The sequence below is a fragment of the Suricata suricatta genome, chromosome 8 (genome assembly GCF_006229205.1).
Source record: "Suricata suricatta isolate VVHF042 chromosome 8, meerkat_22Aug2017_6uvM2_HiC, whole genome shotgun sequence".
NCBI lineage: Eukaryota > Metazoa > Chordata > Mammalia > Carnivora > Herpestidae > Suricata > Suricata suricatta.
Window position 1 is genome coordinate 60342706 of NC_043707.1, and position 15887 is coordinate 60358592.

A 15887-nucleotide genomic window follows, 5' to 3' on the forward strand; every position below is an offset into this window, starting at 1 on the left:
AGCAGTTTTACTAACCTACAGAACCAAACAGAGGGTGCATTCTGACTAGGGAGTTCGGCAGGGGTCAGATCTGCCTGATACAGATCCTCAGCTGAGGAGTTTTGCCAGCCCCGGTGCCTGGTTTCTCCACAGCCAGGAGAAGCTAAGTGATAGCATCGCCTGGTACAGGGAGTGTCTTCCGGCCCCATTGGCCCAGAGAGGTGGCCACAGCTCCTAGAAGTAGTGCAGCCCAGCTGTGCTCGAGCCAAGAGGTGTGCAGACAGAGCAGATACAAAGGCAGTGCTGAGCATGGAGGATTCCTGTACTCTGCACAGGTAGGGGATTAATTCACAGCCAAGACTGAGGGTAGCTAGCTCCTAGTCCCTCCCAACCAGAGTGCATGTTTGAGAAATTAAGAGTAGCCTGCAATGGTCCCTCCCCGTCCTGCCTAGGCAAAGAAGCCACAAAACAACCTTACCTGCTGTCAAGAGTGTGTTTTGGTTCCATCTACCCAGAAGGACTAAAGACAACTTCTAGACACTGTGCAGCCCAGTAGCATTCTAGCCCAGAAGCATGTGGGGAGAACCAGTAGTTTACAGAGAAAAGCCATTGGAGTGTTAAGTCAGGGAACTTGGGGTACAGGTCAGCTTGAGTTAAGACAACAAAGAACTTTACCAGCTTTAGAGCTATTTCTCCTACTGTGTCCAGGCTGAGAATCTAACTCATACCCTACTCATCACTGAATACAGCCTTTAGTCTGTCCAACCAGGAAACCTAACCAGAGCACATGGGAAGCTGAACAGCCCAGTCAATAGCCCTGTGCGCAGAGCACTTAAACAGAGAGCGCTGCCTATGGCTTCCCCCATCTGCAGAGCCAAACTAGTGGTCTCAGCTGACCAGAGCATTCAGTGCACACTCTGGCCTGATTCAGGGCCCCAAGCAATTAGTTGTATAGGCTGTGGGAAGCTGCTTCTTAGCCCCATCAACTACTGAATATGGTCCCCAGTCCCAACCATCTAGAAGGCCTGACCAGAGAATCCAGGCAAATGCAGAACCTACCCCACAGCCTCACTTGGGTGGGGACCCAAGCCGTAAGTCCTATCCAGCTGTTTCACCAGTGGCATAATCACTTGATCCATGTCCTCCCTTGCCTTGCCCCCAAATAGACCACAAAAGCAAGCTCCACCTGCCCAAAGACATTACCATTAGACAGAACCAAAAATCCAAACTGAGCTGAGTGGTGAAGAACTGTCTCTGCCCAAACAAACCTGTAATGTCTGGAAGAGGAGCTCAGTTACTCAAATGCACAGATACCACCACAGAATCAAGGATCACAAAAAATCAGGTACATATGACATCACCAAGGAAACTCATAAAGTTTGAATAAATAACTCTAAAGAAATGGAAATCTATCAACTGCCAAAGAATTGAGAATAATTCTCCTAAGAATGTTCAGTGTACTTACTGCACATTATAATTAAATACAGTCATAGTTAGATTCTATAATATGGTAAAGTGGGGTATAAGTCATTTAAAACCCTAGTTTAAAAGTTAAGAAGAACATGGTATAAATAAGCATAACTACAATATTTTATTACAAATTATAAAACATATAACTTGTAATAGCAATAACCTAAAATGTGCAGAAGTAAAGGTATAACATTTATAAGTTCTATTCAATTTAAGCTGTTATCAGTTTAAATAAGTTATAAGTTTAAGATATTTTCAGCATGCCTCAAGGTAACCACAAGAGAAAATTCTGTAGAAATTACACAAGGAATGCAATAAAGAAGTTAAACATAGTGATACCAAAAGAGGTCAAAACACAAAAATGACAGCGAGATAAAAACAAGGAACAGTGGACCTATTAAAAACATTAACAAAATGGCAATAGTAAGTTTTTAACCTATAAACAATCACTTTAAATATAAAAGGATTAAGTTCTACAATTAAAAGATACAGCATGGCTGAGTGGATTTTTTTTTTTTTAATATCCAAACATAGGCTGCTTACAAGGGACTCACATTAGCCTTAAAGACACTCAGGGCACTGGGTGGCTCAGTTTGTTGGGCATCCAACTCTTGATTTTGTCTCAGGGCATGATCTCACAGTTTGTGGGTTTGAGCCCCACATTGGGCTCCACATTGACAGTAAAGAGCCTGCTTGGGATTCTCTCTCTCCCTTTCTGTCTGTGTTCCTCTCTCTCTCTCCCTCACTCCCTCCCTCTCTTTCTCAAAATAAATAAATAAACTTAAAAAAAAAAGACACTCATAGAATGAAAGGATGGGAAAAGACTTTTCAAGTACATAGTTATTTTTAAGAGCAGAGGTAGTTCTGTTTATATCAGACAAAATAGACTTTGAGCTAAAATTGCTAAAGAGACAAAAAAGTCAATAGAAATATTATTCACATTAAGAGTTGGTTCTTTGAAAAGATAAAGTTGAAAACCTTAGCCAGACTAACCAAGAAAAAAGAGAAAAGACCCAAATCAACAAAATTGTAAATGAAAAAGAAGATACTACACAAGATACCACAGAAACTTAAAGGATCATAAGAGCTACTGTGAACAACTATATGCCAACTTACCAAGACTGAATCAGAGAGAAATAGAAAATCTGAACAGACCAATTATTAGTAAAGAGATTGATAAAAAATCTCCCAATGGAAAAATCCCAGGACCAAATTTCACTGGTGAATTTTGCCAAACATTTAAAGAAGTAATAGCAATCCTCAAATTCTATCAAAAGATCAAAGAAGAGGAAACAACATCCAAACGCATTTTATGAGGTGAACATATTCTAGTAGTAAAACCAGAAAAAGATTTACTGGAAAAAAAACTAAAGGCCAATATACATCAGGAATATACATGCTAAAATTGTCAATAAAATACAGGCCTACCTCATTTTATTGTGCTGCTCTTAATTGCAGTTCAAAGATACTGTGTTTTGGGGGGGGCTGTTTGTTTGTCTGTACAACTTAAAGATTATTGGCACCTTGCATTGAGCAGGTCTATTAGTGTTGTTTTCCAGCAGCATTTGCTCACTTCATGTTTGTCTCAAATTTTTATAATTCTCACAGTATTTCAGACTTTTTCATTATGATTATATGTATTATACATAATATGCAATTGGTGGTTATGACTTGCTGAAAGATGAGATGATGGTTAGCATTTTTTGGCAATAAAGTAGTCTTTAATTAATTTCTTAATAATATATATTGCTTTTTAGACATAATGCAATGGCACACTTAATAGTCTATAGTAGAGTATAAACATGTTTTGTATGTGCTGGGAAACCAAAAACATCATTTGACTCACTTAATTGTGATATTTGCTTTGTTGTGGTTGTCTGCAACCAAACCTACAATATCATCTAGGTGTGCTTGTACTAGCAGAACGAATTCAGCAGTGCATTAAAAGGATCATTTATGGTGATCAAGTGAGATTTATCCCTGGGATGCAAGGATGGCTCAACATAAGTGAATGATACATCATATTAATAGAATGAAAGAAAAGAATCATATGATCATTTTAATTGACACAGAAAAAGATTTGACAAAATTCAACATCCATTCATGATAAAACTCTTAGCACATTAGTCATAGAAGGAACCTATCTGAGCATAATAAAGGCCATATACTGCACGCCAACAGCTAGCATCATACTTCGTGGTGAAATGTTGAACACTTTTTCTCACCACTTTCATTCAGTATAGTCCTAGAAGTTCTAGCTAGAGCAATTAGGCAAGAAAAAGAAATTAAAAGGTATCAGAATTAGAAAGGAAGAAATAAAATTGACTCTATTTACAGAGGACATAATTTTATATAGAGAAAACCCTAAAGACTCAACCAAAAACGGTTAGATCTAAACAATCAATTTAGAAAGTTGCAGAATACAAAATTAACATAAAAATCAGTAGCATTTCTATACAACAACAATGAATTGTCTATAAAAGAAGTCAGAGCATCAAAAATAATAATAAAATACCTAGGGATAAATTTAAGTAAGGAGGTGAGAGACCTCTACTCTGAAAACTTTAACATACTGATGAAAGAAATCAAAGAAGACACAAATGGGAAAGTGTCTCATGTTCATGGGTTAGAAGAATTAATATTGTTAAAATGTGAATACTACTACCAAAAGCTATCTATAAATTCAGTGCAACCCTTATAAGGTTTCAATGGCATTTTATACAGAACTAGAAAAAACACTTCCAAAATTTATATGGAAGTACAAAAGACCTCAAATATCCAAATAAATACAGAGAAAGAAGAATAAAGCAAGAGACATCACACATCCTTATTTCAAGCTATACTACAAAGAAATAGTCATCAAAACAGTATGGGTCTGGCAAAAAAACAAACTGACCAATAGAACAAAACCAAGAGCTGAGAAATAAACCCAAGTGTATACAGTCAACTAATATTAGACAAGGGAGACAAGAAAGTCAATGGAGAAAAAATAGTCTTTTTAAAGTTTATTTTTAAAGAGAGAAAGAGAGCATGAACATGAGCTGGCAAGAGCAGGAGAGGGGCAGAGAGGAGAAAGAGAATCTAAGTAGTCTCTACACTGTTGAGAGGAGCCTGACCGCACTGGGCCCAACAGAAAGCTCTATCTCACAAACTATGAGACATGACTGAACCAAAATCAAGAGTTGGACACAACCAGTTGAGCCATCCAGGCATCCCAGATAGTCTTAATAGTAAATGATGATGGACATTCAAATGTTAAAGAATGAAACTGGACCTACACTTACACCACTTTCAAAAGTTAACTTAAAATACATTGAAGATTTAAATGTAAGACTTGAAACCATGAATATCCTAGAAGAAAACATAAGGATAAAGTTGCTTGAGGGGTCTCGGTAATGATTTTTTGGATATGACACCTTATATATAAACAAAACCATAAAAATGTAAGTGGGACTATAGCAGACTAAAAAGCTTCTGTACAGCAAAAGAAACTGTGAACAAAGTGAAAAGGAAACCTATGGAATGGGAAAATTTTTCAAACAATATGTCTGATAGGAGGTTAATATCCGAAATACATAAAGAACTCATACAACTTAATAGCAAAAAACAAATAACCTAATTTAAAAATGGGCAAAGGACATGAATAGACATTTCTCCAAAGAAGACATATGGAATGCCAACAGGTACATGAAAAGATGCTCAACATCACTAGTCATTACGGAAATGCAATTTAAAACAACAATGAGATATCACCTCATGCCTGTTAGAATGGCCGTCATCAAAGAGACAGATGCTGGCATGCATGTGGAGAAAGGAGACCTCTTGTGCACTGTTGGTGGGATTGTAAATTGTTGCAGCCATTATGGAAAACAGGATGGAGAATCCCCCCAAAATTCAAAATAGAACTGTCACATGATCCACCAATTCCACTTTTGAGAATATATATAAAGGAAACAAAAACACTAACTCAAAACGATATCTGTACCCCACGTCGCTAGCGGCATTATTTACAATAGCCAAGACATGAAAACAACCTAAGTGCACATTGATGTATGGATGTATAAAACACTTGTGGTGTATACATACAAATGGAATATTATTCAGCTTTGAAAATGAAGAAACCCCACCATTACAACGTGGACGGACCTTGAAGGCATGTAATATGTAAGATAGGAAAGGACCAATACCGTATGATCTCACTTATATGTAGAATCTAAAATTTTTTTTTTTAATTTAAAAAACTAAACTCACACACAGTAAAACTAAAAAAAGAAGAAGATCAGATTTGGGTTGGTTATCCAAGGTGAAAAGTATGGGGGCGGGGGAATTGGAGGAAGGTGGTAAAAAGATCCAAACTGCCAGCTACTAGGTACATAAGTACTGGGAATCAAATGCACAATATGTTGACTATCGCTAACACTGCTGTACGATATACAGGAAAGTTCTTGAGAGACTAAACCCTAAGAGTTCTCAGCACAAGGGAAGATTTTCTTTTCTTTTAGTTGTCTCTCTATAAGAAGGTAAATGTTAACTAAACCTACTGTGATCATTTCACAACATGTAAATCAAACCATCATGCTATATGCCTTAGATTTATTCAGTGATGTATGTCAATTATTTCTAGAAAACACTAAAATAAAACTAGAAAACAAATGAAGTCTTTAAGGAGATCTTTGTCAACCAGCAAAAGCCTTTCAGTCTGAGCATTTCACCAACTCGCTGTAAGCCATCTGTCTCCCGGGGAACAATTAATCTGAACCTCCAACGTGTAGCATTAAAATTCCATTAACAGTGAGCAGAATATTAACGTGTCTGGGATTGCCATTTTTATCTCTCCAAATTTTAGTGTTAATGTTGAATATAACACCTTAGTCTATTTGGTTAACTAAGAATATTAAATAAAATATATCATTTGTAGTTAAAGGTACTCCATAATAATATTTAGAACTTAAATGCATGTTTCTGCAACTTAAACATATACGGGCTGCAATTTTATTTTAAGCTAATGATTATTTGTAAAAGCCCTATATTCTTTACAAAGCTAGTTTTCCCAAGACTCTGATTTTGTAATTTTTTTTCTTTTTCAGAACCACATCACCGCCTTTGCAGAAGTCACATGATATTGAAGCAGATGGTTTGTCACTGCATTGGACATCGTCCCTTTTCACCATCCATTCATAACACCCAAAGTCTGTTTGATTACAAAAGAAGTTTATAGAGTTGTCTAATAATTTTTATAATTTTCAAATCAGTGTCAACTTATCTGTTTCCCCCACTAGACTGTGAGCTCCTCAAGGGCAGGGCTGTGTCTTTCTTTTCTGTATCCCCAGCACCTACAACAAAGCCTCGCACAAAGTAGGTGTTCAAAAAATGTGATGACCGAATGAAAAAAATTAATCCTTAAATAAAACACTCACTTAAGTTTCTCACAGAATCACTGAGACTATGTGAAAAGAAACCTTTACACAAATTATATTGTATAAGAAATCCCTCCATTTGGGGCTACTTACGTTTTTTTAAGTTCTTATACCTACGCAGCAGTATACCGTGTTTGATTTGAAGTGGACTTTGAAAGTCATGGGGGTTTTATGTTATTATTCAGCATGACATTATTTCCATTCTAACAGATTTCAGTGTGTGAAGTTACTTTTACAAAGTATGTTCTATACTAAAATAATGTTTGCACATAATATTATGCTATATTTCACTTAAAATATCATTCATACTATACATTCTAAGACTGGTGCTTCTGCTTTTGAAGGGGAAAATGCCAATTTTTACTGTAATAAGTAATGTATCATAATTAAAAATTATTTATTTGGACTTTTGTTCCTGACAATTGTGGTTTAATCATTGACTTGTAGCTTTTGAATAATGCAGGTAGTGTTTAGACTATTTTAAGTGACTAAATCAGCAATGGTTGCTTCACATTGAGCAATTTTCCACTGATAAAAGCATCTCAAGAGGGATGAAAGTCTCCAGGCTTTTTACTAGTCAAGATTCCACATAATTTAAAACAGGAAGGAACCACAACCTGACACATAATTAATAATCTACAAATTCCAGAAATGTGGTTCACACATTTTACTTTCCATTTTTATAGTACTTTATCGTTTACAAAGTACATTTTCATTTATAATTTTATTTAATCCTTACAGTAACCCTGTGTAATCAGTGAAAATTGCTTCAGTTTATAAGTGAGAAAAATAAAGCTAAGTCAAGGTAAATAATGTGCCCAATTCCATACAACTAGTAGGAGGCAGTTAAAATTTAAATTCAGGTTTTCTGACCCTGAAATAGTATTCTTTTCAAATATACCACAGCTATTGTATCATTTTGGACACATCAAAACATCTCAGAGTCCTGGACAACTACCTATGTTTTTAAAAAAAATGAAGAAATACCAAAATAGAGTTATAAGAGCTATGTTTATTTTAAATATTTCTGTATTGAGAATGAGCACTTTTCAGATATACAATTATATGGTAACCTATTTTTAATTTTCTATAAAAATAATGTCAGGAGTCTAGATGTGAGGTCCTGTGTCAAGTCAAAACCTAAATCGGGTATTTCTCCTGGGATCCTCACCCCGCCCCCTGCTCTAAGCCCCACCCCTCGGGAGAGGCCCCGGGGACATAACTCACAGTGAGCAAAAGAAGGATGAGTGTGTGTCAATAACTTTATGATCCTTAAAGCAACCCTGTGTAGCTTTGTCTTCTATGAGCAGTAGTTAATTGACTGAAATGAATCTTCCTAATATTGACAGTATTAAAGAAAATAAACTTTAAATTTTCTCTGTAATTTCAACAGAAATCAGCACATAAGTATAACCAAAGACTTGTCCTTTATTCCCCAAATAGATTTTACTTGCTCTTCTCCACCACTAGGGGAATTAAAACACTTTTTGTAGGGCCAGGAGCAGAAAAATCAATATTTCTACCAAATTCAAACTTCTATAGCAATTCAACTTTGTTGGAAATTTAAAACACGAAAAAGGTTAGAATGCTTCATCCTCTTTAATGACTTTTTTAGGCAATAACTGTAATGGGGAATTCACTTGCAGGAAATGGATGTGAAAAGGATGATTATAATGTCTTCGGAGGCAGGATTACCAGTAAGATTTCTGGAGTTAAATCAGTTCTGTGCGTTCTGGAATCAGTTTTCCAAGGAGCCAGTTTGGCATATTTTTCTTGTTGGAAGCCTTAGCTACATACTCATATGCAAATATTGTGTCTTTGTACCTTGCTAAACGTGGTCCAAATGCAAGAGTTATAAATTCCTCAGAAACCCTGATTTATCCAGGATCACAGTAAAGTAATCTCTAATATTAAATTTAATGGGCTTAAGATTGGACAGTGAATGGTCCTGCTGTGAAGGAAATCCAGAAGAAAAAGATACACATGCATAGGGCAAAAGCCGGCAAAGAACCCCGAACCACAATGCTATCACTGCGAATAATGAAAAATACATTTAAGAAATTATTAATTTGTAAATATGTACATATGTAGTTTAGTAAAAGCAGGCAAACACATACTTTTCTGATAAAGACATCTTTTTATTCTACTTACTTGGGGCCCAGGTCAGTATAAATTGGTCAGCCTGGAAATTTTAGTAGTCTCTGTTTGCATGGCAGAAATTCTGCACATGTTTTATCTGATTCCTAAGATTATTTAAAAGGCTCTTTTATGTTAAAAGAGAGGTGAACCTTCTTTGACAGACTGTTTTTTCCACTTCTAACTGGGCCTCTCTTCTCAGGATCTATCCTAGCCAAATATCACAGTTACATTTACCATAGTTTCCTTTGTGAAAGAGCAGTAGGGGAGGACATAATTCTCTGCTGTGTATTGTATTTTTCAAATAAAATTTTAAAAATTAAAAAAATTAAGTTTGATTTTTTTTGTAATTCCTTTCTTAAGGGTAGATGAATAAAGAACATGATGTTATGAATACGATGGAAGTCAGATTGTCAGAGTGACTGGAGAATGTTTGGAAAGTGATCACAATGGCTGATGTTAGACCAGTTCCCTGGGCAGCTGTATCCCGTGGGCCATCCTGGGATCTTAGCAACTTCCTTATTTGCAAATCAGTGCCCCCTAGAAACTACCAGAGACACTGAGCAGATAAACGATCTACTATGTAATGTGCCTCCTCTGTGTGAGTAAGTTGCTAAAGAATAGATGTAAATGACCTTATTCTTGTCTCTAGGACACCATTTGTTAAACATCGATTGCATATTTTTAAAAAGTTTCCCCTGGACATATGCCAAATGGTTCTGTTTCTTCCTTAGAAACATTAATCTTCTCACAATTTGCCAGACATGGGCTTTGAAATGAATTTTGGAACTTTGGATTCTTTAAAATATCAATTAAGGAAATTTCTTTCCACTTAAAGAGACCGATTCTCAGAGATCTAAGAAAAAAAATAAGAGCACTTATGTTCTTATTCCTTATCCCCTTTACTTGAGATTATAGCTGGCTCTTAGTCTGATAAACTTTGGGACATGGTTGAGGTTTAATAAAAAAAAAAAATGTCCCCCCCCCCCCCCCCACGCCAAGCTTTGTGAGCTGCGGATGGATTACAGGATCTATGTTCTACACTCAGGCTGACATTTTCAGGTCTGTGGCCTTGCTCACAAGGATCCCCAGATAAGAAAATATAGATGAGTGGACAGACAACCACCCTTAGTGTTCAGATGAAAGTCAAAGTTCACGTCTCAAAGACGCCATCCCTAACAAGAGTGATTCTAATAAACACCATCCTGTGTCCTGTTTATGTTATTCAGTTTATAAAGTGTGTCCATTTCCACTTTGCTCTGAAACACTATCACCTGTACAAAAGAGGGGGGAAAAAACCCTTTCTTCCCAGAAGGATAAGAAAGGTCTATTTTTCAATTGATATTAGATACAGAAAGAAAAATCCTTCCCAACTAGTGAGACACTTTGAGTACTAACCCAGCTTTTCTAGAGGTACTGCTCTTACTCAAGAATGCCTTTCAGCCTTCTTTTATTTCAACAAATACTGACTGACTGATTCTGTACACCAGACACTTGGCAATATGCCAACCAAATAGTGGTTAGAAAGACAGACCTGGGGGCACATGGGTGGCTCAGTCAGTTAAGTGTCTGACTTCAGTTCAGGTCATGATCTCGCGGTCTGTGATTTCAAGCCTCACTTCGGGCTCTGTGCTGACAGCCCAGAGCCTGGATTCTACTTCGTTCAAATTCTGTGTGTCCCTCTCTCTGCCCCTCCCCCACTTGTACTCTGAATCTCTCAAAAGTAAATAAACATTTAAAAGATTAAAAAAAAAAAAGAAAAGAAAGAAAGACAGACGTGGTCCTTGTCCCTTCAGATTGGACAGTTCGGCAACACCAACACTGATGTTACCCTAAGAGTTCTGTTTAAAAGTAGGATGGCAGAATTGCCGTAAGGTTAGCCAACTACCTACTCTCAGGACTAAACAAGAACACTTCTATAGATTACAGCAACAGCTAAGGTGAATAAAAAAGGATTACCTCCATAATCGACATTGTATAACTTGACAATTACTGAATTTTTAAAAAGTATAAAGTGCTATAATAAGCAGCATTTGCTACCCCTCACAAACCTGTGGTTCAGTGGAGCCATTTTTTCAGTCTCACCTGGGCTCATTCACACATTCATGATCAGGCTGGTTCCTCTGCTGATCCTGGCTAGATGTTCTCACATATACGGGGGTCATCTGTAGGCTGGTCTAGGGTGACTTCATTTGGGACAACTGAGCTTTTCTCTCTATGGTCTCTCGACCTGCCTCAGGCTAGCTAAGGTCCTTGACATAGGGGGCCAAGACAGAGCAGAAGCATGCAGGCACTGACTTATTGTCACTTCCATCTCATTTCATTGGCCAGGGCAAGTCCTAAGGCCAGCCCGTACACAAGGATTGAAGGAGCAGCTGGCAAGTCACATTGCAAAGAGGTGGATACAAAGATGGGTGGAGAATAAGGGCCATTCAGCATTCAATCTACCATAAACTCTTACTACAGCTAAACTGTAAAAATGTTTAAGCAGTGCCCCGCTGAGTTGAGTTTTTCAAATTATTAAGGAAAAACTTTTTTTCTAAGATATCCGCAAATGACAATAGAAGGCAAGCTCATTGTATGTAAGCAAAAATGGCCACCCCACCAATCACCAACACCCCCAAAATGTCTTTGTGATAAACTGGCGAGAAAATTACCCACCTGGTTCTTAACTGAAAGCAATGAGGATCTTGCTGAAGCTTTTCTACGTTTTCCCAGAAAGCTTTCCCAGGCCTTCCCCTATAGACAGTAATAAAGGAAGCTGTCATAATTTTATAAGATGAAGAGAGAATAAGAAAAGCAACTGAGCAGAAAGAATAGGAAAGAAGTTGAAGCAAAAGAATAAAACCTGAAGAAGGAAAATGAATAAGTGAAATAGAAAACCGGGTTATGATTGACTGATTGTGTGTGTGTATGTGTGTTGTGTATGAGCCTACTTTGTGTAATTTTTATTTTCACAAATTTCAGTTACCATGGTGCTAGGGACTGAATGTTTGTGTCCCCCTGAATTTGTATGTTGAAGCTTGGATCCCAAGTGTGATGTTATTTTGAGATGACGATTTAAAAAAATCTTTTTATGTTTTTTATTTATTTTTGAGAGACAGTGCAAGCAGGGAGAGAGGGAGACACAGAATCCGAAGCAGCCTCCAGGCTCTGAGCTAGCTGTCAGCACAGAGCCCAACGTGGGGCTCAAACCCACAATCATGAGATCATGACCTGAGCCAAAGCAGTGCTTAACTGACTGAGCCACCCAGGTACCCCGAGATGGGGATTTTGGATCATGAAGTCATAGGTCATGAGGGTACAGTCCTCTTGATATTGGTGCCATTATCATGAGACAAGTAGACTGTCTTTCTCTCTCTGCTCTCTGCCATGTAAGATAGGAAAAGACAGCTACCTGCAAACCAGGAAGACGGCTTTCCTCAAACACCAGACCTGCAGTACCTTGATCTTGGACTTCTCAGTTTCTAGAACAATAAATGATTGTTTTTCAAGCCACAAAGTTTATGGTCCTCTGTTACAGCAACCCAAACTAAGACGTGGTTTAGTTTAATAGCACCACTCTCCCAACAACAAGGTTCAAATTTTAGTTACCATAGTATAACAACTATGAGTTATTGCATTGAGTACAAATGTTGCTGTTAGGTCCTTTGTTCTCAGATCACTATGTGTACACCCGTGGGTGATGATCAGTGACATTTTTAGAGACTTGCAAGAGTTACCGCAAATCTGATGTTTGGTTCATGCACAGAGAGCAAAGGGTGCAGTTGTGTTGATAAATTTCATGTGACATATTTTTCAATGCTTAATTAAAAGAGGAAAGTAGCCAACAAAGAAGAAAAGGCAATAATGCTGAAAATGAAATGCACATCAAATATATGTATGGTTGTAGAAGACTTAGCTGACCATGGGAATGTCGACACCACCACCATCATCAGGGATCAGATCCATACTATTTCAGAAGCCTTTATATTTATTCTGAATGCTTGGTTTTGGTCTTGAAATGCTAAAGACATGCAGGCATACCAGCTGGGCCACCATTAACTGAGACTAAACACTACTTTCTTTAACAGCCAGAAGAGTTTAGGGAAAGTGAGTGCATTAATGAAAATGAGAAGAATTTGTGATGTAAAAGATGAGGATATCGGGGTGCCTGAGTGGCTCAGTCGGTTAAGCATCCAACTTCAGCTCAGGTCATGATCTCATGGTTCGTGGGTTCAAGCCCTGTGTCGGGCTCTGTGCTGACAGCCAGCTCAGAGCCTGGAGACTGTTTTTGGATTCTGTGTCTCCCTTTCTCTCTGACCTTCCCCTGCTCACACTGTCTCTCCCTCTCTCTCTCTCTCTCTCTCTCTCTCTCTCTCCCTCAAAAATAAATAAAACATTAAAAAAAAAGATGAGGATGTCTCCGAGGAAGTGACAAAAACACCCAACTTCACATGAAAGGTACTCTTGGAGATATTTCACAGCACTGAAAGCTGCAAAGGATAAAATATTGGTAGCTGATCCAAGCTAAGAAAGGAATATGACAATTAACCAAGGCATAGAAAATAATATTCCATGTTGTAAGTTAATATGACAGGAAGAAGGCAAGCACTGTTCAAGTTGTTCTGGATAAATTTTTAATAAAGAAATAAAAAATTTCTTTTCAAAGTTTCTAATGTTTTAAATTACAGTATACTGAATAAATATTAGCTTTGCTATTTTTTATTTCTTACACATTAAAAATTCGCAGTATGAAAGTTTTTAATGTGTTGGCAAAAAAATTGAAGGTAAAAGATAAATTTTAACTTTTCCCATTGTTTATTAATATCTCCTTGCACAAGGGCTCTTGGATGGCTCAGCCAGTTAAGCATTTGGCTCAGGTCATGATCTCATGGTTTGTGAGATTGAGCCCCAGGTTGGGCTCTGCACTCATAGAGCAGAACCTGCTTAGGAGTCTCTCCCTAAATAAACAAATAAATAAACATTTTTTTAAAAAACATCTCTGCACAGATTCAGGTTGCATGGTTATTTTTTATGGTCCCACACTTCTGTATGAAGTAAAGACTGCTTGCATATTTGTATATGTATACATATATGTGTGTGTCTACATATATGTATATATGCTGCATAGTATATATAGAAGCATATAGAGCTTTATAGGGACATATATTTTTTATTTTTTAATGTTTTCTTTTAATTTTCAGAGAAGGAAAGCGAGCATGAGTGGGGGAGGGGAAGAAAGAAAGAGGGAAGCACAGAATCTGAAGCAGGCTCCAGGCTCTGAACTGTCAGCACAGAGCCTGACACAGGACTCCAACCCATAAACCATGAGATCATGACCTGAGCCAGTCAGTTGCTTAACTGGTCGAGTCGCCCAGGCGCCCCTGTATAGATCTCTTTTTATTGTAATGATTTGGTCACATGCTTTTTATGGCCGAATTAATAAATATCGGTCTTGTGACTGCATAGACATGTGTTTGTATTAGAGTGCCGTCCCTGCTATGCAGACGCTTCATTAGAAGGAAGAGAAGGGAGATCAGGAAAAGTGATTTTTTTTCTAAAGTACTCAAGCTTAATACTATAGGTGATCTTTCCAAATTATATTGCACATATTCTGCCTTAGAACATAAATATACATTATTTAACCCACTTAGCCTTCTGAGCATGAATCAGGTTTTGGTGCTCTAATAAAATAAAGCTCTTGGGAGTTATGAGGAGTTATGAAGTCATATAGGAGGTTTGTTTCCTTGATCTAAGGATTATTTATTTGATTTTTTCCCTATTTACCTTCTCATAACTTTCTCTGCTCTCTGCTGTTAATTCTTATTACTTCTTGTCTTGAAATCTCTCTTAGCCACCTTCTGACCTGTTTCCAGTCTGCTATTGTATTGTATTGGCTGCTACAACAGAGCGCCACAGGCTGGGTGCCTTCAACCATAGAAACGTGTTTTCTCACAGTTCTGAGGCCCAGAAGCCCAAGATCAGAATGGTATTTGGTGAGAATTCTCTTTTTGGATTGGAGACAGCTGCCTTCTCTGCGTGTCCTCACATGGCCTTTCTTTTGTGTACACACAAGGTAAAACAGCTTTGGTGTCTCTTCCTCTTCTCCAAAAGACACTAGTTCTATCAGAATAGAGTCCACTCCTAAAACTTCATTTTAACTTAGTCACGTCCCAAGAGTCCCTATCTCCAAGCACAGTCACACTGGGGTTCGGGGCTTCGACATATGAATTTGGGGGTAAATTCAGTCTATAACAGCTATATCCACTCCCTTAAAATTTCATCTTCTGTAGTTATGTCCTACTGAGTAACTGAAGGATGCCAATGGAGCACAGATGACAAGGGTGCTATTATATATAAAATCAGGTCAATTAGGATGAAGTGGACTCTACTCCTCAGATGATAAAATGGATGGGCTTTGTGATCAATGTTTTCACTGCTGCTACTCTGACTGAGTTGCTATGCTACTGATTTCCGATGGCCTTCAATGGATGGTTCAAATTAATATCATCTAATCATCAAAAGTGGGGCCATGATTCTATATTTGTTGTGAGCAAGTGTATTTAAAGTAGGTGCTTCTCCCACTACTGAAAGTAAGAAAGTGTGACATGAGATTCCCAGATGCTAACTTATGGCCTAATCTGCAAGAATGCAAATAAATGTCAAATAATTCCATTTGCTCTCTTAGAGAATGCACTTAGCGTAAGGTTCAGAGTTAATACAATTTGATTATACATGAAATGTAAACTTTTGAGATCCTAAATTGCAATGATTGAATGTACAACTTCAATGTTATGAAAATTTCAAGCTGTTTTATCTAGATTGCTTTCTTTGTGATTTGGTACTTTGTGTTAAGAAAGATCAACTTATATGTTAGACTAGATAAGCCAAATAATATAGACC

General features: G+C 37.4%; 1 protein-coding gene across 2 annotated transcripts in view; it reads left to right on the plus strand.

Annotated features, from left to right (window-relative positions):
- PLPPR5 (phospholipid phosphatase related 5) overlaps window positions 1–9396 on the plus strand; it is a 117232-nt gene extending 107836 nt beyond the window's left edge. For both annotated transcript variants that reach the window (XM_029947914.1, XM_029947915.1), the window contains exon 6: window positions 6537–9396. In XM_029947914.1, the coding sequence (XP_029803774.1) occupies window positions 6537–6569 (33 nt within the window). In that variant the 3' untranslated portion in view covers window positions 6570–9396. The remainder of the gene's footprint in view (window positions 1–6536) is intronic.
- Window positions 9397–15887: the final 6491 nt, after the last annotated feature.